General features: G+C 39.7%; 4 protein-coding genes across 5 annotated transcripts; 3 read left to right on the top strand and 1 right to left on the bottom strand.

Moving 5' to 3' along the window:
• Nucleotides 1-490: 490 nt before the first annotated feature.
• On the top strand, nucleotides 491-5,654 carry LOC102700177 (20 kDa chaperonin, chloroplastic-like). The gene is made up of 5 exons (XM_006660595.3): nucleotides 491-764; nucleotides 1,641-1,820; nucleotides 2,160-2,315; nucleotides 3,398-3,475; nucleotides 5,320-5,654. The coding sequence occupies exons 1-5, from the start codon at nucleotides 612-614 to the stop codon at nucleotides 5,488-5,490; spliced, it is 738 nt and encodes a 245-aa protein (XP_006660658.2). The 5' UTR covers nucleotides 491-611; the 3' UTR covers nucleotides 5,491-5,654.
• A 2,651-nt stretch (nucleotides 5,655-8,305) lies between these two features.
• LOC121055283 lies at nucleotides 8,306-9,590 on the top strand. The gene is made up of 2 exons (XM_040527271.1): nucleotides 8,306-8,737; nucleotides 8,830-9,590. The coding sequence occupies exons 1-2, from the start codon at nucleotides 8,306-8,308 to the stop codon at nucleotides 9,541-9,543; spliced, it is 1,146 nt and encodes a 381-aa protein (XP_040383205.1). The 3' UTR covers nucleotides 9,544-9,590.
• A 1,630-nt stretch (nucleotides 9,591-11,220) lies between these two features.
• Nucleotides 11,221-15,169, bottom strand: LOC102720357 (probable ethanolamine kinase). 2 transcript variants are annotated; one of them, XM_015840989.2, is made up of 12 exons: nucleotides 14,830-15,169; nucleotides 14,651-14,742; nucleotides 14,133-14,239; nucleotides 13,651-13,756; nucleotides 13,266-13,388; nucleotides 12,926-13,017; nucleotides 12,600-12,684; nucleotides 12,378-12,483; nucleotides 12,227-12,293; nucleotides 11,781-11,873; nucleotides 11,485-11,644; nucleotides 11,221-11,399 (listed from the first exon to the last, which is right to left on the bottom strand). In XM_015840989.2, the coding sequence occupies exons 1-11, from the start codon at nucleotides 15,000-15,002 to the stop codon at nucleotides 11,516-11,518; spliced, it is 1,173 nt and encodes a 390-aa protein (XP_015696475.2). In that variant the 5' UTR covers nucleotides 15,003-15,169; the 3' UTR covers nucleotides 11,221-11,399; nucleotides 11,485-11,515. The 2 variants fall into 2 exon arrangements, with proteins under 2 accessions (XP_015696475.2, XP_040383848.1); XM_040527914.1 differs by having other exon boundaries at nucleotides 11,221-11,644.
• Nucleotides 15,170-23,179: 8,010 nt separating this feature from the next.
• LOC121055356 lies at nucleotides 23,180-24,567 on the top strand. Its single transcript, XM_040527764.1, has one exon. The coding sequence runs from the start codon at nucleotides 23,376-23,378 to the stop codon at nucleotides 24,147-24,149; it is 774 nt and encodes a 257-aa protein (XP_040383698.1). The 5' UTR covers nucleotides 23,180-23,375; the 3' UTR covers nucleotides 24,150-24,567.
• Nucleotides 24,568-26,658: the final 2,091 nt, after the last annotated feature.

Raw genomic sequence — 26,658 nt, 5'->3', positions numbered from 1 at the left:
TGACAAAATTTGGTAGAGCAACAAACTACACAAAAAACTGCCAATCTCTACCAACATTTGAAAATGTGTCAGACTAAACAACACCCTTACACCTTGACGTTATCAAAAGTTTGGCATTGCCCAAATTTTGGTTTTGTTAACAAATGGTAAGAGATTTTTGGCAATAAATTTAGCAAGTCTTTTAATTTCCATGTCGCTGTTACAGCGGTGTACCGGTGTTATTGAACACCTACCGTTTCACATTGCAACTGTTTATAGACCATATTTTAAATTTTAAAAATTAATTTGAAATTAATTATATAATTTTTCTTACAACATTTGCTTTTAAATTGTTATGACACATATATAAAAAAGTTTTAACACAATTTATTTCTTATGTAAATAATCCGTTACGGGAGCCCTAATCTCAAAGCGACGCTCACGTGCGAAGCAAGGGTCACCAACCTTCTAGAAGGAACCGGTCTTCTTCTCCAAAACCCAGCAAGCCAACAACCAACCCAAGCACAAGCGCAGTGCAGTGATAACCCTTATCCCCAAGCTCCTCCTCCTTCCTTCCCCCGAGCTCTTCTCCTCTCCAAACGCGCGCGGTTTTTCTCGGCGGCTGATAGCTCATGGCGTCGGTGCAGCTGTCTGCGGGGCCGCGGGTGCTGTCACCGGCGGCGGCGGCGGCGGCGAAGCTGGAGGGGCTGCGCCTGGCCGCTCCGAGGGGGCGTCGCGGGTACCGGGGGCTCGTCTTGAGGGCAGCCACGGTTGTGTCACCCAAGGTGAGGACAGCCGCAACGCGGAAATTGGTACCCTACCGGTAACCGGCTCGCGCGCTCTTATTCGGGAGGGTTGCGATGGTGTTGGGGATTTCTCTGGTTGCTGCTACTACTTGTGAGGTGCGATCTGGTATTCCCGGTGGCTGGATTTCGTTAGGTGAAGCTTGCTGGGATGATTAAACATCGACCATTTTTTGTGAAATGGAAGTGCCCACCGCACTGTCGAAGCTCGCAGAGTTGGAGTGGTGAAGAGATTAGGACATCATTTTTTTGTTTCAATTGCAGAAAAAATATCGAGTTGTATGCCTGTATGCATAATTGGATGCTTATAGAAAAAAAATCATTTGTAACCTTGTATTCCTGTAAGAAACTGTAAGGCCGCCGTACACTAACTTATGACCCAAAATTAGTTGATGGTGGTTTTTTGCTCAACATGTTTTCGGTCTGTCATATGCATGTTAAAGAACCTTACAATCTATCGATACAACCTTGAAGCTGCCGTACTGTTCCATCAATGCACAAACCTGTTAATAACTAATAAAGGTTTCTGCCTGGTCACATCTAATCCTCACTTGGGTTCAAATTTGATTCTGAATTTCAAATTTTTAGGTGATCCTAGGACATTCTATATTTCCAAAGCTGCTTCGCAATGAGCTGAATTGCTATTTTGTCATGTGATGCTAGTTTACGATCTTGTCTTTCATATTATTTTGCAGTTGCATGAGCGAATGACTTATGTTGGCAGCATCAGTTTCATTTTATTTAATTTTTTTCTAGCATTTTTTCTCCTCCTAAACTGTCTTGGATTAAGTTTTGAGTGTGCAATGTGCAATTCCTTGTTCCTTTACCTAAGCGGAAGAACTTCTGTGAAATCTGCAGTATACTTCTATCAAACCATTGGGAGATAGGGTGCTCGTGAAGATCAAGACCTCTGATGATAAAACTGTTGGAGGAATATTACTTCCAACATCAGTTCAGTCAAAACCGCAAGGAGGAGAAGTTGTTGCAGTTGGAGAGGGGAGAAGCATGGGCAGCAGCAGCATAGAGATCAGTGTTCCAGTATGTTCTTTTATGTTCAGCTAGTTTTTCTAGTTTCACAGACATAATATATACCTCTTAGCCAATGGTCTAAAAGAAACTGTCGAATGATGTGATAGTAATTATTAAAACATTCACTGGACCTGTAAAAACAATAAAATAAATTTAGCTGCATGGTGAGACAATATGTTGTACTGTACTTATATATTCTTGGACCATGAACATATTCTTGGACCATGAACACCTTTTTTTTGAAGATAATTACCCTTATGCTGCCTCAACTAATTATTTAATGATATTTACCCTAACCAAACCACTATTAAATTTGACGGTGATAAATAACATATAATCTGGTTACAGGTTGGTGCACAAGTTGTCTACTCTAAATATGCTGGCACAGAACTGGAATTCAATGACTCTGACCATCTCATCTTGAAAGAAGATGACATCATTGGTATTCTCGACACAGATAATGTGAAAGATCTGAAGCCACTGAACGACCGTGTTCTCATTAAGGTCTGTTTGCTAAAACCTAATATGAAGCCATTCTTTTACTACTAGGTGAATGGTCATTGTTCTCTTCCTATTTTGCACAAGTTGCATCTGCAAATCCTTTTCCATTAGTATTAGAACTGCATCCAAAAGTTGCATAAACGACGGGCTCCATGTCTGAACAATGTTCATGAATGGCATAAAAATGGCAGCAATAATCACATTATTTACTCCAGTAAAATTAGGCTTATATTCCTTAGACCAAAGGTTTGTTGATTGTCCTCACGTTTACTTTCCAGCCTCTACAGGGAATGGACCACTTACATGCTATGGTAGTACAATGTTTATAGCCATTTTGGATAGAATCCAATTTGTGCCCTACCAATTGATAGGCACTAGCTTTAATAATACTTTTGAGTGGTTTGGATTCAAGCCATATCTTTGGGAACATTTCTTGGTACCAGTCCAGATTTTGGTTGACTGTACTAAAATTTAGTTCATATTGGTAATGAACCAAATATGGCCAGCATTACTCTACTCTACCAAATAATTAGTAGTGCCAAACCGCAAAACCTACCTAGGTTACGAAATAATTGGTAGGGGAAAAAACTACCATATCCATTCTGCGTTCTGCCTGTCTGAGTTCAATTTATCTGTTTAATTCTGAGCCAAGCTTCTGTCGTCATGTCCCACCCATAAGGTTGTGTAAATCTCCTAATTGATTTGTGCTGATCTGTTTATCATTATTCGATAGGTTTCTTGTGATTCGATCTGGAAACTTCACAGATTAATACTGGACAATAACTATTCTAGAGTTAATTTTAGTTACTTGATTAAAGTTCAGTAGCATGTGCCATTGCTTTTTGTTTGATGCTTAATCAGCTAAGTTTGTCTTTGGAGCCATTTTTGTATGTCTAACTTGAGAGCCTTCTTAACAAAGCTGAAAAATGGTTATTGGTCTGCAATTACACACTTCACTACTTGCCACGGAGAAATCTGCATTTGATTAGTGAACAGCAATATTTTCTTGTGTGTCCATTATTTTTTCAGCATGGACATCTTGAGTACATTTCTACATACAGGTTTGACATATCCTTTTGTATCAGGTTGCAGAGGCTGAAGAGAAAACTAAAGGTGGTTTGCTATTGACACAAGCAACCAAAGAAAAGCCTTCTATTGGAACAGTGAGTATTTTCATTTAGCATATAAAGTCGCATTCTTCCACACAAGTCAAATATCTTTAGAGCCAAAGGGTATATTACCTCTGCTCCAGTTTTTCATTAGAAAATTAGAAACCAGTGAGTGCAAACTGCAAAACTGGTTTATAGTGTTTTACGACCCAGTGAGTAAGCTACCATTTTAGTGGATATTTCTCATCAGTGGCATCATAAGCGTGGTTTAGCTTTAACCTTTGATGGCGATTTGTCAGTAATTTTTAGAATCTGTTGTTATGGACTAGCTCTAAGAAAGTGAGGAGGAATAAATAGATGTGTTAAAGAACTGTTGATCTCCAAACGGCAGTTGGCACACCAGCTTTACCATTATTTATCATAACTCGGTTATGAGCTTACAAGGAACCTGGGGTTTCCTTTTATTAAAAAATGATAAATGCACATATATATAATTGTGTGTGACATATATAACAAAACTAATATCTGCACCCTCAAAATAAGCTATTCTATCCCCCCTCCCATCATAAGGCTCAAACCCACCTCACACCCTCTTCCAAAGGTCCAAAACCCCCCTTCTTGCCTGATCAAAGCTTCCCCCTTAGGTCAAACCTGTCCTTTAACCTTACCCCACACTCCACTTTTGTTCACTCTCATCTATCTAAAAAAAAAGTACAGTAGCATGAAGATATGAATACAGTAACATGTCTTATAAAATACAGTAACAACATCAAAATATAGTTATGACAGATCTAGTTTTTTAAATCATATTTTTTAACCATTATGGTGAAAACGGTTTTAAAAAATAATATAAGACAAATGAGGTATTGCTCTCTAAAGATTGGGAATATAATCTTTTAGTTCTCTCACATGTATTAGTTTTACTGTAGCAATAGTATGCAGTCATACACCACGTGTTACTGTCTTTCTATTATGATGCTAATGCACTTCTATCACGATATTACTATAATTGTGCAGTAACAATGCACGTGTTACTACACGTGTTACTATACTTATACGCAATATTACTGTACTTCTATCACAATGTTACTGTAATTGTGCAGTAACAATGCATAGCAACATAGCGTTATTACTACATAAAAAGACAACGTTACTGCAGCTATTGTCATAACATTAGTGTATACTAATACAAGCCCTATAGACATTTCTTAATATTTTAAACTTTAAACAACTTTATCTCTCATCTCATATATTATTTTTTAAAAATGTTTGTATCATATTGTTAGAAAAAAGTGCTTTTAAAAAGTAGATCCCCTATGGATATGTTTCGACGTTATTACTGCAAATTTGCCGTCATGTTACTGTATTTTTGATTTCGTGTTACTGCACAATTCCTATGAGGCGAGAGGTGACCTTAGGTTTACATGGGGAAAGTCCATAAAAGGGTTTGACCTACGGGAAAATCGTTTGACCAACGGGTGGTATTTGGGTTTTGGAAAGAGGTGAGATGAGCGCAGGGAGGCCTTCGGGGGTGGGGGGGGGGGGGGTGGTTATAGAATAGCTGTTATCATGCTTCCTTTGAGGAACTGTTAATCTTTTTTGGGTCACTGCTCCACAATGTGTGAAGTGTAGGTGCATAAATAGCAGTAAACCGAAGGGTGAAAGAACTTCCTAGCGCATCCTTCTACAGAAAACATGTGAAATCTAGCGACTATTGAATAGATTAGACCTGGACACCTTTACGAATTTTTAGATTTCTTTTGACTTTCCTATGAGGAGCAGTCAAACAAACATCATTTCACTCCAATCCGTAAATGTACATTATGTACTGTATATGTTGTCGATTGATCACTACATGTGTAATAATCCCTGCTTCTTTGACTGTTCTGCGGAAATAGGTGATAGCTGTAGGCCCAGGACCATTGGTTGAGGATGGCAGCAGGAAGCCCTTGTCAATCACTCCTGGAAACACAGTGATGTACTCCAAGTATGCGGGAAGTGAGTTTAAGGGTGAAGATGGCGAATATATTGTTCTCAGGGTATCCGACGTAATGGCTGTTCTTTCCTAAGTGGACGATGCTCTTATGAAATAGGATTCTCTTTTCGGAAACATGTGAAATAGGAATTTTGATATTAGTACAAAACTTTGTCGCATTGCTCTTGCTTGGAACTGTTGTACTGCTGCAAATGCAGTGTTCAATACAAGACGGCCTTCTAGACTTTGGATATATAATAATGCTTATTTGAGAATTAATATTATTTTAATGAAAAACCGTAAAAGTAGAGGCTATCCCGGGAAAATCGCAAATTTATGAGTCTATCGAATATTAGATGTTCGACGGGGGTCTATCGAACGGAGGGAGTTCGATAGGGCCTACCACCTGTTTGCTTGTTGAGCCAACCGAGCCTGTTGAACTGCAGTAGTTCGACAGGGCTGTCTAATTTTCAAAGTTAGACATCGAACAGGGGCTGTTTGACAGGCCCTGTCAACCTGCAATGTTGGCAATTTAGTTTGATCTTCTCCCCAGTCGACTGGGCCCTATTGAACTACGACAGTTCGACAAGGCTCTAAATTTGTGATTTTTCATAGATGCCCTCTAATTTTACGATTTTTCATTAAAATAATGTTAATTCTTAAAAAAAATTCGAGTCTCTTCCTCGGTAGAAGTAGGTAATTTGAGCTCAACTAACAACAAACCGGGCTTCAGTTTTGTTTGTTGTGTCTGGTGGTCCACCTTTGAAGACCATGAAGTTTCAGCAATTGGTGTGTACTCATTGGGTCGTTTGGTGAAAAATTACTCGCATAGTGTATTAGATAATGACAAAGAGTTGGTAAAGAAGTTCACACAAACCCCCCAAAAAAGAGTTTATATGGGATGTTATATCACGCATCTTGAACTCGAGTCTACGATCCAAACTCGTCTACGTGGTAAGTAAATCTGAACGACAAAGTCGAACCGAGACGACGATATCTAATAGCAGTGTACTGTGCACCGAACTTGACAGCAAAAGAAAACAGCAGCTAAGAGTCAAAATTTATCCGGTCATACCTGACGACCTTGCCACAAAGTAGTTTAGTAGAAGGGTGTGAGCCATCTTGCAAGACCGTTTCACATGGATCAGCCACAGAAAATTTTAATTGCCATAAGAATCCAAAATAAATTACAGATGATGTTTATTGAGTCATAATTAATCTTCAATAGGACATGCACAAAACCCCGTAGACACAAGACCATCCTGTCAAGGCTGATCGAAAAACAACCAATCAATTGTCAAAATCACCCTACTACTCCCTCTGTCCAATAACAAACCAATTTAGTATAGGATGTGATATACATCTGTTCATATGCATTACATCAGAAAGTGTCACATTCAATACTAGATTTATTTTTTTTATGTGACGGAGAGAGTATCTTCTATGTCCTTATTTATTTTTTGTCCCATCTCTATTCATCCTTTAATATCTAATTGTCCATTCTCTTGTTTTTATAGTGTTAATGGACATACTAGCCTAGCCCGTAGTACAAACTGGTGAGCATTCCCACTAACAAAGTCCCCCCAAATGATATTTTGACGACATATATCCGTTGTGGCGGCTCGACTGTAGTGCTGCTATAGGTTGAACATAAGTTGCTCACATGTGTGTTGGCATCAATTCATGCCAACATTATTGAAATAGAAAAAAAAAGTTCTATATCTAGTCTAATTGTACACACAAAAATCTAGTTCCACACTCCCACACAAATTTAGAGCTCTTTCTGAATAAAATAATTTTAAAACAGTTTAATCCATCCAATATTCCAATATTCCCCTCAAATTCCTCCAAACCCGAATATGCCATAGTACCGGAAAAATTCACCGCTTCTCGTACGAAGTTCTTAACGTCTCAATCAGTCAATGAGATGCTACTTGATAAAGAACAAAAACTCGCTCGTCAAGCCAGTGCAGCAGGGAGCAGCATCGTTCGTCTCATGTCAACCCGATCCTCGCTACCACGTCGAGCCAGGTCTAACCCCCAAGAGTTAAGAACTGTCGAGATGCTGCCATGCCGGAGCTTGGCCAGGTCGACGCAATCTACGGACGCACACGCTGCCGTTGTTCCCATCAACGACGACGGATCAACCCGGTCAAGCGAAGCGAACCCCACCCACCCGCGCGCGGCCCCGTCATCCCATCATCCGCGACCCGATCAAACTTCAAACGAAGCCCAAACCGAACAAACCACCACCAACACGGGCGCCTCCCACCAAATCTCACCTAATTTTTTTTACACTTCTTTAATATTTAAAAGGTCCGCCTAGCGATCAAATATTTAAAAATTTTAATTCTATCAATCAAATCCGGTCACTATTATTGGATGATAATCTAAAGGCATACATATAAGTCAAAAATCTCGTACACGTCCTCCCCTCACAGTCCCCATGTATTGTGCGCATGTTTGATAGAAGAAAAAAAATCAATAGCAAAAGTAATATTTAAAAACATATTTCTATCTTGTATATTACTCCCTTCATATTTTTTTTATATGATACCGTTGACTTTTGAATCTACGTTTGACCGTTCGTCTTATTTAAAATTTATATCCAAATATACAAAACTATAGAGCATACTTAAAGTTCTAATAATAATAAATCATATTATAACAAAATAATTAATAATTATATAATTTTTTAAATAAAACGAATGATCAAATCTAAAAATAAACGTCGTCATATAGAAAAATACGGAGGGAGTACATATCCAACACTCTATAAGTCTTTTTTAGAAAGAAAAATGTCACGCCAGACAGCCTCGCGCGCGTATAAAGACCCCTCGCGGCGCGCCGCGTGATCCGCTTGCTCGTTGCTGCTGGTGTTTCGCCTTGCTTTCTTTCGCGCGCGCGAGATGGCGGGGCGCGGACGCGGGCACGCCGCGCTGTGGGTGAAGCTGTACGAGCTGGAGCTGCAGCTCAGGCTCATGCGCGCCGCGCGCGGGGAGGCGGTGGTGGTCGAGGAGGACGGCGGCGACGACGATGACGATGTCGACGTGTCGCGCGCTGGCAGCGAGCCGTGGTGGAGCGTCGCCTTCGCCGCCGCCGCCGCGGAGACCGATACGTGCCGCGGCAGGCAGTATGACGCGTACATGCGGCGGCGCGACGCCAGGCGTCACACGATGGGTGGCGGCGTAGCAGCGGCGGCGGTGACGGAGCGGCGGGAGGAGGGTCAGACGGCACGGCCGCGGGGAGGAGCTGGAGCTGGAGCTCGAGCCGCCGCCGCCGCTACTGGCAGGCTGAGCCCGCTTGCTGTCAGCTGCGCCGCCGGTCGGGACATGCAAGAGGTAGTTTTCTTGCCTTTTCTTGGTCGCGGTTGTACGACTGTGCCATCGAGCTGTGTTTGCTTACGCCGGCGAGTTGCCATTGCTATGATCAGGTGAAGAGGTCGCCGGCCATGTCCACTCCGACTACCCCAAGAAAGGAAACCGGGGGTCTGCCCAGGACGAGGACTGTGAACGGTGGCACGGCGAAGCCGTCGTCGCACCAGAGGCGGAGCAGCCTCGGGGCAGTGCCGTCCGACTTCGGCGAAAGCGTCACGCCACGGCCGTTTCTCAGGCGCGGCAGCGGCACGGGCGGCGCGACGACGACAACGACAACGCCGCGGCTGCGTGCGCCGCCGGCGAGAGTGCACGACCTCCAAGCGAACGACGTGGCCATGGCCAGCCCGAGGCGGCCTCCTCCGCCACGAGACCAGCTCGCGCAGGCGGCGGCACGTCGCCGCCACCACTCCCGGTCCGTGTCGGAGCTTCCGCTCCACCACCACACGGCCACGGCGGCCCTGGACTCCCCGAGGTCGGCGGTGGAGCTGCCATTGCCATCGCCATCGCCACGGCCAAGGAAGCAGTGGGGCAGCCCGGAGACGCCGCGGGAGATCCTCACGGTCGCCTCCTCCGGCGGCGGCGACTCGCACAGGGACTTCGCCAAGGGGCTCAAGAAGCTGCTGAGCTTCGTGAGGAAGAGCAGCAGCAGCAGCAACAGCAAGAGCGGCGGCGACCAGCACCATTCTTCCCCGGCGCGTCCTCCCAGAAAGGCGCCCGTGATCAGCAGGGGGTGGCACGCCGCCGCCGCCGCGTCGCCGGTGACAGCTTAGCTAGCTTGCTCCCTTATTGATGGCAGCAGCCTGGAGCGGCATGCACCAGTTCCCCATGGCGCAGGCGGTTGGCGTCTCCGGATGAGCGCGTACGTGGCACGCATAGGCAACGCGACCCGTGACATTAACGCCATGCGACGCATCACGCCATGGTTACTCTCCATTCAAGGTGGCTTGAGGAAGCTGATGAGTGGCTGCGTTTTCGCTTTACGATGACCAATGTCCGTTGATCGTTGAGTGATCTGTGTTTTGCACAGGAAAGTTCGTTTTTTTATGTGTGGTTTTGCTCCACTGTTTAATTTGTATATACTGCATAATAAGAGCATTCTTTTACCATCTTTTAGAACTATCATGCAGCACCAAAAAATTTTAGCGTGAAATTTTGGTACCTTACAGTACAATGTATATATAAAGTTACTAAATTATTATATTAAAAAATATGATACCTTAACGTACTTTTTTTAAGTATGGTAAAAAAGTCATATAATAATGTTGGTCCAATGAATCATTTGGTAAGGGGTTATTCTGTTTAGAGATAGTCTGCTCAATTTTCAAGGATCAGAACTGTTTTATGTGAAAACCCTATTAAAATTCTTGTGGTGACAAGGTTGAAGGAGTCCTAAATCTACTGGCCTCAACCAATTTTGTTGATATTGTTGATGTGAATTTTAATTTTTAAAGTTGGATGTCCGGGTCACGGCCAGCTGCCGTGCAAACGAAAAGCACCGTCGAAATTTAGTGCACCACTTGGCGGTGGAGATCGCACAATAATGCACAGCTGTGACAAGCGGTGTATTGCTGTACTTCTTCACGCTTTGGTGTTTCCCGCGCGCTATCCCATTTTGCAGGCATAATTCAGAATTGGAGATACTTTACTAAACCCTTAAAGTGTTGATGGATGATAGATTACCAATGAAACTAAGCTTATAGTTGTTTGAAAATACAAAGGAATTGGACTATATCATGAGGTTGATAAGCTGGTTTAAAAGGTGTTTTTGTAAGAAATGTCAATGAAGAATGTTTTTAAGGTTCCAAACACCCTTTCCTATTACCAGAGATTTATCTCCGAGGTTATAGTTAGTGATTTGACCATTTAGGCATCCAACAATAGCGGTGTTAAACATGAATTTCATTGTCTTCGTCTTATTATTATCAGTGTTCTAATAGTACGTTTCGTGCCCACTTTTGCTATGACGCATGTTGCGCCGACTATGTGATTAAATTATCTTTGATTTTAAAGGTATATAATGCATATTTATAGAAACTTTCTAATTGAAAATTTTATATATTTATCTTTATATAGAATCTCTAATATATAGAGAGTGTTTGACTTATTTATAATTAGAAAAATATTTTCTAACATACGAAAAACTTTATAATTGATAAGATAATTTATAATTTAGAAAATCTTTAATATATGAAAAGTGCGCTACTACGAAGATGATTTTAGCCGTCAAATTTAAAGAATAATGAATCTAAAGGACAAAAAGTGAGTATAATCAATTGATGTATTATAGGGTAGATAATAATCTAGTTATAGTAATATAGTTCGAAAATCTACACTACAATAATCATAAGCATAAATAAACATGATAATAATCTAGGTTATAATAATCTAGTTATAATAATCTAGTTTAGAACAGTCGCATGTACAAAGCCAGGATGCCAATAGCCAAATACTACAAGGCAATGATCACATTGCTATCAGCTGACATGTCAGGTGAATGCCCAATAGGCATGCAACAAATGCTTACATGATATACGAAAGGGATGGTGTTTATTACAACCAACAAGCGTTATTTCTTTCCTATGATCATACTAGATACTAAATCTTTCTACCGGGCGATGCATGTCTCCTGCAGGAACAAAAAGGTAAACAGAAAGAGTTTGACAGATGATTACAACGAGATTAATTACCATGATATGAGTGTTGACAACTACATGAATAAGCTGCGGCGGTAGCTCCAAAGCCCTAGACATTTTTCAATGCAGCGAGGGAGCTTTCTGCCAAGGAGAGGCAGGACTCCCTCTGTTTCTTGTATTCGTCGTACCGTAGGAAAAAGTATCCAAGATATTCAAAATCAATTGGCGATACCTTTGCCTGAATCCAAATGGCAATGACAAGTTCCGTTATAATGGAGTGCATGGCAGTCAGAGTCAACTGCTACAAGAACGACTTGAAAAGACTTGAAACTGAACGTTGTGTCCGTAGCAAAAAAAAAGAGGGTAGTGATTACCTGAATAAGAGCCCACAATGCCCAGTAAATGTGCGATGCTAATCTGTAGGTGTTTGTTTCCACATAAAGGGCATCCAGATCTTGTGCTTGGACCTTCCAGTTAGAAACAAACCAAATAAGGATTTTAAATACAACAAGTGCATTGTGCTGAGATTACATCAGAGCATCAAACAGAAAGTTGCACGATGTTCTTCTACACTCGAACAATACATATCTTTTCTTGAAGCAATAATTCAAATGTTTTCCAACCACCTTTAAATGCTAAGCATCATGCAATCCTTGCAGATAAGTAACACGAACAATTCATGTTTGATTAGATTAGTATAAGTGGCAACGTAGCACATAAACATGTGTTACTAATTTTAATTTGAACAAGCAATGGCAATATTCATAGCATGGCTAATAGCAAATTTACAATAAGAGAATAACCTATCATATTAACATACCTCACTTGGCCTATCAGGTTGAAGATAGTTCCTGAAGAAGTGGTATTGGGAATCTTTGTCTGGGTACCTACAACAGGCAACCAAATACTGAGCAACAGGACGACAATGAGAAGTTTTATGGTAGAATTAAACCAACAAGAAGATAACTTACAAGCTATAGTCGCAGTCATAGCCTGCATATTCATTGAAATGGTTCGCAATGTCATAACCACGGTAGCTATATGACCCGTACTCGAAATCAATGAAGTAGAGCTTTTCTGGGCAAAAGACAAACACATACAGGCACCAATTCAGCTTTGCAAGTATAGAACAATAAAAAATTTTAAAATTTAAATATCCAAATATAAACAATGCAAGTGAACATGGTACTTGCCTTCCAAATCATTCAACATCAGATTGCCTGAAAGCAAGTCATTGTGTGAAAAAACTACAGGAGCATGCAGGAGGTCTGACAGATCCTAGAAGAAGAGAAAGACACATTATATACATGCCTATACGGACAATAAAGCCAAAAACTTGATATCAAAAATTGTATTTTATTAAGTTTTTGTTTATGAATTTGAGTTCTTCTGTGGCGAAGGGAAATATGAACAATAATAGCTCTTTACATAATATGAAACCGATTGCTCCAAAAGTGAATAGCATCTAACATTGAGAATAAGAAAAATAGCACAAGATCTACGTTCAACTTCAAGGTACCTTAAGTTCTTTAACTTCATCTTGAATTTCTCTAAAAGAGATTGTTTCATATCTCTTCTGCTTCTCCTTATCCTCAAACTCCAATACTGAAGCTGTGATAAGTATTTGACAGAACGTAAGAACATAGATGACATAAAAGCAGCTAGCTGATAACGCCATGTTTGGCTCTTAGTTTTCAATTTTAGGTTTTCTCTGATCCCTTTGGCACATGATGTTTCTTTTTTTTTCCTCTGTATGAACATTATATACTTTCAATAGAAGCATGGATTATCTCCTTTGTAAGATAAGGCAACTAGCTGAGTCACAAACAGAAATGTCTCATATAATGTTGGAAGGATACCTTTTTTAAGAAACTTGAATATATCATCCCACAGCTGTGGTTCTTTTGATCCTGGTATGTGAACTTGATGGAATCTGCGAAGCTCTTTGGCAATTTCTGCTGCTATTCTAGGTTCCTTCATGTCTAGAAAACAAAGTAATGAATATTTACAAGCAAATAGCAAGAAGCATTTTTCATGACTTATCCAAACATTTAGTGTGTAAAATAACCTTATAAAATGTACAATACCAACTAAAAACTCATACATCCATTTGAACTACCATTTCAGATCACTAGTTTTCAATATATAGGTAATAAAGAAAAAGGAGAGAAAAAAATGAGATTATATATATAAAAAAAGATTCTTACAATGAGAAAGAACCCAGACATGTATATATATGCTTACCTGAAGGAGTTAATGTACGTGCATAGATGAATGACTGAACCATTCCATTTTCAAATGTTCCAAGTAGCTGAGCCCCAAACCCTGCAGCTGAGAGATGTGGTATAGCCTAAACATGACGGTAATAGATGCATGCATTAGGGAACAATTCAGATCAGAAAATAAGGTGTGTTGTTTTGTCACAACGTTGTGCTGGTCGCAGTCTAAGATAAAAATTGCTTATAATTAATGCTGCTTTTGTACATCAAATCACTGTAGAAGACTGTGTGGAAAATAGAGTTTGATAATTCAGTGAAGACCCCTTAGAAGCCTTGAATATTTCAAAAACAATGAGGTGATTGGAGCTTGCTGTCAAAAAAATGCACCAAATAAAACAAAGCAGTGCCAACAGGTGAACAAACTGTACAGTCATAAAGGAGCATCATAGGATGTCGATAAATATGATATGCATGTATCATCAACAATCACACTATTCAAATCCTCACCTGCAATTCCCTTTTCCGATCAATCACCATGTCTGTATTTGGTCCATATAAACGAACAGTCACAGAAGACTTGTTGCCCTTGCCGTCTTCCGCAGATACCTTCAGCACTGCAAGCAGTAATTACGTTTGTGATTTCAACCGAGTTTTTGGTAAATTGGCAATAGTTGCATTGACAACCGGTTATTATTTTGTACAGCGAACAACATAAGATAATATGATCTAGGCATAAGTACATGCAAGTGATAGTAAAAGAGTTCCCTAATCTCATAAAAGTTCAGAAATGCAATCAAGTTCATAGAATGTTCAGAAATGCAGTTCTGCTGATAGCCATAATGTACTGTCTGCTGAGCCAAAATTGCTTGAAAATGATTGTGAAACCAAGTTTTGCCTTCATTTGTGCAGAAACTCCGTTTTCCTCTACTTGCAACAAGTTGCTCAGGTGAAACAGGGGAGCAAGGAAAAAAAAAATATCAGGATAACACAACAAACCATGAAACCGCCAAGCAGCAGGAACTCACACAGATTCGTGATGCCACCCGACACCCTCTCGATCGAGAAGCGCGAGCTGTCGAGAGACGACCACCCTCTCACCAGCTCCTTGCAGATACCTCTGCACAAGCGTGAACACTCCCTCGTGTGAGAGAAAGGAAAAATCGAAGAGACAGCCGCAGAAGCGAATTCGGATCGGGATACTCGCATGATGCGGGGCGTCATCTCCGGCAGCGGCAGCTCGATGTCGACGGAGGCGGCCGACGCCGGCACGTCCCCGGGCGCCGGCGCCACCACCGCCGCCTCCCCCTCCCCGCCGCCGCCTGCAACGGCGGCCGCCGCGCTCCCGCTCCCGCTCCAGCTGCGCCCCTCCGATCCCATGCCCCACCCTCTCCTCTCCCCTCCTCCCCTCTCGCGCGCGCGTGTTCGTCTCGTCGAGCGCGTCGTCTCGTCACGCGATTCGACTCGATATTTTGGTCGGCTCGGCTCGGCTCGGTCGGTGGCGTCGCCGATGCGAACCGTCGATGTGGTCCGAAGTGTGGGAAGGGTGGCTGGGTGGGATGAGAGAAGGGGTCCAAACACGGGACAGCTTTTATAGTGTCCACTAGCCGCACCGCCGCGTGGGTGGGGGGAGGCGTCCACGTCAGCTCCACGCCCCCGCGTGGCCGCCGACCTATACCGTGTGGCGTGCGCGGGTGTCCCACTGTGTGGTGGGCCCCGTACTGTACGGGGCCCAGGTGGAAGTGGGGGAAGTGCGTGGTGGGGTGGTGGACGGGGGGTGCGGATGCGGGCCCACGGGTGAGGGGATCTGGAGTTACGTGACAGTGGGCCACCGTACTCTTATCGCCACCCCAATGCGCTGTCTGTACTGTATTCGGTTTTTAAAAGATTTGTTTTACGGTATATTTTCTTTGGTTCTATAATTTTTATTATTTTGGACATACATACGGTTAAACTTTTAAAAATTTAATACTAAAATTTTTTATAATATATAGTTTGAAATTACTACAATAATAGCATAGATGAGTTATAAAGTGTATTTTAATAAAAATAAGCATTTATTTATTATGTATATTCTAATAGAAAATTATGGTAAAAATATATATCATTTTTCAAAACGACGAGAAAGTTATGGTAAAAAAAGATATATTTCGTTCTAAAACATAGTTAGCACTTAACTTTGTAGAGTTTGAATTATATTTTTTTAAGAAGGTTAAATCTATTCTAAAATAAACTTACTTCTACATTATTCATATCTCCCATCAATGTTTGCAAATTTAGATCTTTTTTCCATCCACGTCCATATATTGATACATACTCCCTCCATATTTTTTTTATATGACGCCGTTGACTTTTAGATACACGTTTGACCATTTATCTTATTTTAAAAAATTATATAATTATTAATTATTTTGTTATAATATAATTTATTATGATAGAAACTTTAATTATGCACTATAATTTTGATATTTGGATATAAATTTTGAATAAGACGAATAGTCAAACGTGATTCTAAAAGTCAATGATGTTATACATAACAATATGGAGCAAGTACATATCAATTTCATACTTTTATAGCAAATAGGGGGCATTGTGGTCATCCTTTCGTGGTGCTACTTTTGCGTTGAGATGCTATTGACTATTAAGCATGTCACACGTCGATGAGGACTAACAAACGGACAGACACACAGTATGTCACGCTCCTAACTGCCATAATAAACGACAGATTCATGTTTTGAATCACTGGATACTCTGTTCTGGAATAACTGCCATGGTTAAATACACCTTACTTTTAAATCCTAATATTATAATGAATAAAATCTGTGTGATTAGTTAGATTTATGTAGCAAAACACTTTGTAATATAACATATTCTCAAGTAGAATTTTTTCTATAAAAAAGTACAATCGAAGTTTAGATTTAAATAGTACCAGTGCTAATTATCCATCTATTACAAAATATAAACATTTCTGGTGTGTTAATATAGTCATTTCTGCACTAAATCTATGGTTCTAACCCCCTTCCAATTATTCCGTTCCTATATGTTCAAAAAGATAATCCAATTAATTTACAATTTAAAAATTAGTCTTAAATGCCTAAAAGTAAATCTTTTGACATCATCTTAGATTCTTTGCTAAATAACACGTAAATATTTTATATTTTGTAATGGGTCTACTACGCTTCATATAAACTGATGGAGTAGTTTAAACAAGGAAGGATCCTAGTAGGCATATTATATAAGACGAAAGCAAAACATACTTAGGACGTCATGATCAGGCTAGCCCAAATATCATCTGTCTTGTTTAGTTGCTTATGCTCTCGCCGTTCTCATCAAAGAGTTAGAATTCTTTTTTAATACTATCGAAAGGCATTGTTAACATCATCGCAAATGCTACCGGGTGATCCATGCATCCATCCGACTCCCGTGTGTGCTTCAACGTTTCGGGCGTTCTGGCCGGCACGCTACGTCCTCAACCGAAGAGAATTCCACGCAGAATTTGGAATGAACAAGCAATATTTTTTTCTTTTTTTTTTTAATTTTGATGAACAAGCAAGCTATTATTAGGCCTATCAAATGTACCTACGGAATCAGGAGTTCACAAAGTCAGAAATAAAAGTGACTGCAGATTGGCAGGTTGCCAGATTTTCAGCCGTGCAGTTCGTGCAAAAAAAAAAAGAAAGAAAAAAAATAAAATTGGTGATGTGATGCGTGTGTTTGCTTCCCCTTGCTGTACAGTACGATGTGGTGTCATGTCTATAGTGGTTGAGACTTTTACATATTTCTCTCTGTCAATTAAAATGATTTTAATTTGGTACGTACGTATTATGGGGTATTTATATAAGTTGATGGTGGCATTCGTATTAATATCATCTTTTTCTTTCATTTTCCTGCTCGTTTGTATTTACATCAAATTTACTATGGATGAGAGTCAACCGCAGCGGCAGCTTTCACCCTTTGTTTTTTTCACTTCTGATTATGCTTATATATCAAAATTTGAAATTTTAACTTAAATTTAGAGTTGATTTTAGAATCTTCTTCACCAGAGTTTATTTTATAGCCTTCGTATATAAAATTTTTTCACAGCTTATTTCTATTTGCAATATGCCATTTGACTTTTACCCCCTTTGGCTACAACTTAATCAATCCATCCATTCAACCCTTGAAACATTGAATGAGCAACCATGGTTAGATATAGAACTTTCCCGCTTTTTTCCTGGTAGCTACTTAGCAAACCTAAGTTAATTTATTCTATACTTCATGAATTAATTATTTTGTAACTAGAAAGTACAAATTTTGTTAGATGTGACCATGTGAAAAAAAACGATGCAATTCATTACTTTGCTTAAGCCAGGAGTTTCATTTTTTCTAAGGTAAAACACAGTGAGCATAACTAATTTAGCCATGATCTGAAAAATAAATAAATAAAGGAGACAACATAGTGCCTTAAGCTAATTTCAATTGAACGGTGGATCGACCAAGACTGCTTAAGTTGCAACCCACATGCTCATAGCAGCAAGCCTGAAATTGCAGCTAATCCGGATCCATTACTATTTACAACTACTTCCGTTTTATATTATAAGACTTTTTATTCTTGTCTAAATTTATTCATGGATAAATATATAATTTATATATATACATACATATATATATATATTTAGATTCATTAAAATCCATATGAATGACAATAATAGAAATTCTTACATAGCATACGAGACAGATTATTAGTTGCTGGAGGCCCACACGTGCCGGAGGGCCGGAGCGAGGGCCATGCAAACTGCGAGAGCTCGCTGGGCCATGTGTGGCGACAAGCCTAGATGGGCTATAGTGGGCCGAGACAATCAGCCCGGTATAAGTACTTCAATTGGGTTGCACTTTAGTGTGACATGCATGCATTTCTTGGGTCTAAGCGTCTTTGAGATAACTGGGGGACTTTTGGACTGAAAGGTTATCAGATTTTTACGATAGCTATTCGATAGTGTAAATAATTAGATTAATCAATATAAAGTGGAAAGTCTTATTTTAAAAATGTCATATGACAAAACTTTATGTAGTAACTTTTGATATGAAACTCGTTGTTTAGGAACTTGAAAAGCATACCGTGATAATCCAAAAAATCTATCATCCATGTCTTTTCATTTTAGTTATGTTTATAAACCAAAATTTGAATTTTAACCTTAAATTTAGAGTTGATTTTGGGAGGGGAGGGGTTGTCGTGGTTTATTTTTAGCCATTGCTTTTGATAGCTAAAAACATGTATATAAAAGTTTTATTTATAAATAATTTTTCGTTTGTAATATATCGTTTGGTTTTTCTCAAAGAACTGTCGTTTGGTATGTTCAAAGGTTTTCTTGAAAAAAATTTCAAACGATGACGGCCCATAACCGGATTAGGGGCCTTTTGCCCGGGCAACATATATGTCATTTCGTTGTCTGGTGTATTGAATTCAGCTACCGGCAAAACCATGACACTGCCCCTCGCAAAACAAACTCACTCCTAAGGTTCAATGAAATTTTAGTAACAGAAATAAAAGACTAAGATGCCTAGTCACATAAAGGGATTAAAGAGATCGATATAACTTGTTGATTTATGTACCGATGTAAGATAAAAATATGGTAGGACCGTAGGAATTGATTATTCTAAGACAATATATGAACTCTAAGAATCAATTTATTTTAGAACGAATAGAGTAAGCATCAATGATGACGAAGGGAGTAAGTATCAATGTCAATATCACAGTATCATTGCATTAAAAAAATGTCAAGGTGACAATGGTCAAAATGGTTCAACCGGCGGCATATCTTCCTCAGGAAACAGTGCCTAAACAATACGTACTGACAGAGTCATGAGGCTGAAACCTGAATATGCTAAGATTAGTCAGGGAGAGACCTCGACGGTCCAAGAAATGCTATGACAGAGCTTATCAACCAAACTGCTATACATAGCTATCAGATCGATCTGGTAGCTTGCCTACCATCTCAATGGCACGAACGGACACCGTTGATCTTCCATTGATCTCTCGAAATTCAAAAATATATGTGCTATAGTTTAAGAACTACTACTATTATATAAAGCTGGTAGGTTAATACGATTGCCTGTGCACTTTGTGTTGGCGAAGTGATTCATTTTCTTCTAAAACAACACCACCTCTATGGCTCTACGTTATATGTTCCAGACAAGAGAAATTTTATGGTCGTTGAGTATCTCAAGGTATCACATTTTATAAAATTTCGGGATATCAAGGTATCTTATGCCTAGAGATATTAAAATTTTATATAAAAAGTATAGTACCTCGTATCTTATAAGGATGAAAAAGTTACCCTCTACGCAATACTTAGATCTACACCCTCCATAGTTAATCCATCCATTTTATATTACAGAGCCTTCTGGTTTTGTCTTAAGATAAATTATAGAAGTTTAACCGAGTTTACGGAATAACGTCGAAAAAATTTCGTACTTGCCTCTGATAATTTACTCAATACATTCTTTGTCCTTCACATTTGTTTCATTCCCTACGTGCTCATAATTTTTATTTTTGATATCCCCTATACTTAGTCCATTGCACTTACGTGCTACTAGCTTATTAATAAGACACAATTGTCAAGGAGAAATATTTATTTGTAAAAATCAAAGAGGATACAATTATTTGACCACAAATTTGAAAAAAATGAAATTTATTTTTAAGTTTTTTTTCATATCAACTTTGATTAAATCAATACACCATTTTCACCAAAAGCAGGTAGCATTCTTAATAACATATCAACATTTTCAACACCAAATCAGTTAATTGGTCATCTGATAAGCGATGAATTATCTAAAATGTTGTAGTAGACTGTCACAATATCATGTATCTGCGATGTTCCGTAGCAAAATTTCCTCCGTATCTCCGTATTTGTATCATTGTCCATTTCGTTGCCAACTTGCGGTGACCACAAGCCATTTTCTGACCTGTCAGAGTATGGTTTGAATAATTCCATAAATGCCGCATAGTTACCATCTGATTGGGGAACTCAGGTCTGCTTTAAGATTCATGGTCCTGTCGAGTGTGAGGTTCCATTTCCAATAATTTGGTTCCCAACTCCATTACTAAACAATATCATGGAGAGCGTTTGACTTTTTTATAGAAAAAGCTAACGATATAATTTACAAACAAAATATAATTTTTGAATAAAAAATTTTATATACGTATTCTTAGCGATCTAAAAGTCAAGGCTATAAAATAAACTTCAGTAAAAAAAACCTAAAATTATCTTCAAATTTAAGATTGTAAATTTCAATTTTAGCTTATACATATAAACAAAAGTAAAAAAATAGAATGCTATACTTCACGTCATGAACAAGGATTATTAATTAATATTAAATTTAGTGCTACTTATATCTTATTATACCTTATGTGTTTTGTAGAAACAATGGTTGTCATAATTGGCATTTTTAGAGAAAAGACTAAACATTATATTTGCTAACGAAAAATAATTTATGAATAAATTTTTATGTCTGTTTTATTAATTATTTAAGAGAAAAAATAAAATATAAACTATAAAAAAACTCCAAAAACAACTTTAAATTTAAGATTAAAAATTTAATTTTAGCTTATAAACAGAAGAAAAAGATGACGATGTATATCTAATGTAAGACATGTATTACTTTAGTTCGCTCATTTACTCACTTATCAAATTATTTTCTATCCTACGTTACTACAAATAAACTATGATCAAAATAACTCTGTTTGCACTTGCACAGTAAGCCAGTGCCACAAATCGCACGATTTATATCTAAAGGGTAGACATACACTGCCTCCATTTCATAATATAAGATGTTTAACTTTCTTTTTTAACGTTTAACTATTCGTTTTATCCAAAAATTTAGTACAAATATAGAAAACGATAAATCGTACTTAAAGTTCTTTTGATAATAAAGTAAGTCATAAGTAAAATAAATAATATTTTTATAACTTTTTAAATAAGATAAATGATCAAACACTGTAAAAAAATCGAACATCTCACGTAATCGGAGTGATATCTGTACTACATATACGTACCTTGGCAATCCACAGAAACCACGAAGTAGATCTCATGGCCCCAGGGGAGATCTGAACCATTCACGTGTCCTCCCGTCGACCACGAGCTGAAAACGACGACCTCAACGCTGGCGTCCTGTAGTTCTCTCTGTTTTTTTTTTATTTATTTCCGCTTGGAGAAATGGTATCTTACTTGGCATCTCCCGAGGTCGATTCCCAGCATCTCCCCGTTTGATCCCCTCTGATGCCGCTCGTGTAGGATCTTTGCCTGCAGTGTTATGGTTGACGGCTAATTAATTAGAGCAATGCTAATAATATAGCTAGCTATATGACTCTTTTGAGTCTTCTCTTAGTACGTCCGTATCATGGTTAGCTCTTTATTATTGATGCAAGATTCACTTGTCTCTTATAGAGTTTTTTGATTCTTGCCCTTAAGCTGACTATAAACTTACAATCTTTTCATCTGTCCTCCACCTCAGCATTTAGCCGGTTTACATGCTGCTATTATATTTATACTTGCTCCTATGAGTACCTTGAAGCATTCGTATTTTGCGAGGGCACACCTCAAGTTTTGTGTAGTTACTTAATTAAGGGGTAGCTTAATGTCTTATCACTACCAAAGAGCACCTCGTTTGGGATGTTAAGTGGCACACAGCCATAATTTTAGCAATGGGGTTGAAAATGTCTTCATTAGAAAGCAATGATATTATTTACCACTAAATTAATGAAACTTGTTCATATGGTTTAGGTTCATGTAAGTTGAGAATCTAATAAAATAATTGACTTTTTTTACTCATATGCGTAGTTAGACTTCTCATTGGTTATAAATCACATAGATTTATACAGTATTGTACTAATCCCTCCGTAATTAAATAGACGACAACATTGATTTTTGGCACATATTTGACTATTTATCTTATTTAAAAACTTTACGTATATTTACGAAAGTACAAATTATAATTAAAATATATTTAGTAATAAATGTAATAGAAAAAATAAATCATAATTTTAATGGGAAGAATGGTCAAAATGTGTAAAAAAAATCTATGGTGTCATCTATACAATACGGACAGATTACAAATTCTTGTGCGAAGAAATAAGATGTCCTCGGCACCTCTCCCTCCGCCAGTCGAGTTAAAAGCTTAAGTGCATACTCCGTTGAAAGACAAACAACTAAAATAGGTTTCATGAATGACTAGTTTTGGAGTTAAAATATTGCTTGCTATGGACATAAATCTCTGTGATCTAGGACAACCAAATTAAGAAACATAACATTATCAGAAATAACAAAGAAAACTAACTGAAATAGTATCTCTATTAGAACACTATATATGAACGAGTAGTGCATACTCAGTTGAAAGATAAATTAACTAACATAGATCTCATGAATGAGTAGTTTAGGTGTTAACATATACTCCCGATAAATATTTATCGTTTAAGATAACCAAATCACGACATATGTCCAAAACAACAAATAAAATTAATCCAAAAGTAAAAATGGTATGTCATGCTTGTCTGGATTCAATATTAAAGTAAAAACTTGCCTATAACCCAAGTACTTATACATATAAAAACTAATAATTGTCATAGAAAAATAAAAGTGATGAAAAATAAAATTGGAGAGCACAATATGTTCACTCGCACTCAAAGACTTATATATACACACCACTCCTCAGATCCTCATCTCACCAACACGACCAAATCCTCCTCTTCTAACCACCACCGCGCCGCGCCGGGAAATGGAGCTCCTCGACATGGCGCCGGCGGATGCCATCGCGCTCCGCCTCTACTCCCTCCCGGCAGCGGCCGCCACCGCCGGCTCGCTCTGGGCCTGGCTCGTCGCCGCGCTCGCCGCGGCCGTCGGCCTCTGGCGCATCCGCGCCGCCGGCGTCCGCAGCGCGCTCGTGGCCGACGACGACGGTGGCAAGCAGCAGGAGAAGACGAAGGTGACGCGGATGAGTGCTCTGCCTGCTTCGCCGGTGCCCGCTGCCGTCGTCGAGGCGCGGCCGGGTTGTCAGGAGGAGGCGGAGGCGGGGGCGCCGGTGGCGACGACGCCGACCTCCCCGAGCGAGCCGAGCACGCCGTCCAAGGTCCGCTTCACGGCGTACTACGCCGGCTCGGGGGAAGACGACGATGGAGGAGTAGTGGACGGCGTCAGGAGATGCGCGTGGTACGACAACGACGACGACGCCGACAACAACTGCAGCAGCGTGCGCTTCAACGGCGAAGGGAAGGCGCCGCTGAGGCGGACATCGTCGTCTTCAGGGACGACGAGGCCGAGGAGGAGGACGACGCCGGCGGCGGCCTTGCTGGCGACGCCGTGGGAGGAGCGTGAGATGTCCGTGAGGAGGAGGGGGGACCTGGGGTGGTACCGCCACCTCGACATGGCGGCGCTCGACGGCAGCGTCGTGAGGCTGTGGCGCGGCGAGGGCGAGGTCACCGCGGCGGCGGCGGCGTCGCCGTGGGGGCGCCGGAGCCGGGGGGCATTCTCGGAATTGCACCTCTCCTCGTAGAGCGAGACATGGCATCCTCCCCTCCCCCCGTGTATATTCTGGTGTAGGATTATTGGATTGTTGCTAGTGCACATGACGATTTTGCCCCTGGGCCACTAAAGCAGTGTGGCTGAGGTGTAATGGCCCTCATGTGAGGACATAAATGGAATTTGGCAAATGCCATTGGTATCCTTGCTTCTGAATTCCAATTCCACTGTTTCATTTCTGAATTATGATGGTATTCTCTTCTGTTCCCGAGGGCTTATTCGGTTTAGAGAAAATTCATGTGAATTTTAGAGGGATTAAACTTTTTAGTGAAAATCTATGTATATGTTCGGAAGGAGGTCGGGATGTTTAGACTATCGAAGCTGGTCCTTCTGAGGTGCATTTATAGTTTATCACCTGTTAATTATCCCTGGTTGATGAATTTTAATGAAGTCGCTGCTGGAGAAAGATTAAAATTTGGAGGAACTTGTCAAATGATAATCTGCGTGTAGATTCAGATAACACTGTACTCTACACTAAGGAAAAAAAACAAATAAAATTTTAGATCAATTAACATAAGCATCACGGTTGTTTGGTAAGGACACCAGTCGATACGGCATGATTTGCAGATAATACTATATAATTATGGTGATGTGTGGACCAAGCCGGCTTATTAGTTCAGTAATTAATAAAGTTGCTAAACAAATTGGCTGCCTTTTCCCAACTGAACTCTGAATGTATTTAGTGAACCACCTTGGAAGATGGTAGTGGCAGGCAATGCTCCTTGATTTTCTCTGTTCATCTCTAGAATAATAAAACATTGTAAAGAGCGAAATGACAATGTAGCACCAGACACAGGTACTGTCCAAGACACATATTATTATGTTGAGTATGTTTGAGAGAAATGTGGTTATCCATGCATAAACATTTGCATCTATAAAAACATTTTGATCTTGAGGTTAACTGTCTCTTGTTATTGTTACAACAGTAATCCTAAAAAAAATAGAAGTGTTAACCTACTTCACCACTTCTCTCTATTAAAAAAACAAGTAGATAAAATCAGTAATCATTGCATTAGTACTAGAAACACAACTTTATGCTTATATTCCAAATTAGATATGAAATCTGACAGGTATTAATTCCATTATGCTAATCTCCTGGCACAATCTCTAGCAGATATCTATCATCTTGATTTTGCCATACCCTCCTCAAGCCTCAATTACTCATATTTTGGTGGTGGAGAAGAAAACAACATGAGTTGCTTTCCAGTGGATATAAAAGTTTCAATAGTAAAGTAATAGTGGTTTATACTATGTATTCATGATTAAGTGATAACGACGGGTTTGGAAACTGTAGGTGTTCATCAGTTTGATACTGACATATATTACAATGAGTAATACCACGAGAATATGCTTCACATATACTTGGAAGTTTAACTCCACATAATGATAAGTTTAGAGTCAGGTTTATTCCAGTGAAGATGCAGGCATCTTTCAGATTCAGTGTACATCACACAGAATTACTGGTACATTGTTGGAGGCTAATTGGACTTGGATTCACTGAACAAAACGTACCATACCTACCACTTCTGTTGACTGTCCAAAGACAAATTTAATCCCGGAAACTGCTGGGACCCAAAATCTTTTTAAGTTGCAAAGCAAAAGTTTGAAACAATGATAGACATACACAGACCAGAAAATGCTCATGCGTATATAACATTAGAAATTGGAGCAGTTGAACATCAGGTGAGGATATTTTTTTCTGAAGAAAGTCTTCAGGCGAGGATGATAACTTCTCAGCATGGGGTCCAAACAAACTAAAAAGCTATATACAACTACAACATCATGCCCATGGAAAGCCATTTCTTCCGGCATGCAGCCACTAGTCCACTAGCTGTTCTATGAGGAATTTGATTTTTTTTTTTTTTGACACTCGTAGCATTGAGGTACGATTATTTGATATCCCGACCCAGATGCTCTCACATGTCATACTTATGAGTACTATTTAGCCAACAAAGAAGGTGTCAAATCATCGAATTTATCGTTCTCTTCTCATCTCTGTATTCTGTACCCATGCATGATGCATTGGCATCAGAAGAGAAGAGGGGGATCAGAGGAGAGGCAGAGGTCTGCTGCCGAGTTGCTTTCGCTCCTCGTATCATATCATTCCAGTGGCCAAATCGATCGGCAACCGCCGGTATGGCGTCCGGACGACGTCGATGTCTTTGCAGTAGCTGTGTGGTCACCGGCGAAAACAAAATCGTGTGTACTGTACTGTTCTTCAAAAATCTGAATAGCAAAATGCCAAAAAAGAAGCCTTGGAGTTTCTGAGGGACAACTTCCATTATTCGCCGCATCGTTGCCTACCCCCCAAATAGGAACTTCGAATGAAATATTTGGAACCCAGGAAATTTATAGTCGTTCGTAAGAATCTCATAGTAAAATTCCTGAGTTGAAGAGAAATATCAGAGAGCTATGTGGTTTTTGAAGTTTTGAGGGAAAAAAAAAGTAGTCCGCTATATGAAATTATGGCATTTTTTTGGGCT

The sequence above is a fragment of the Oryza brachyantha genome, chromosome 9, assembly GCF_000231095.2.
Source record: "Oryza brachyantha chromosome 9, ObraRS2, whole genome shotgun sequence".
NCBI classification, from domain to species: domain Eukaryota; kingdom Viridiplantae; phylum Streptophyta; class Magnoliopsida; order Poales; family Poaceae; genus Oryza; species Oryza brachyantha.
The sequence above is the reverse complement of the archived record's forward strand: the minus strand, read 5'-3'. Positions and strand labels throughout refer to the sequence as shown.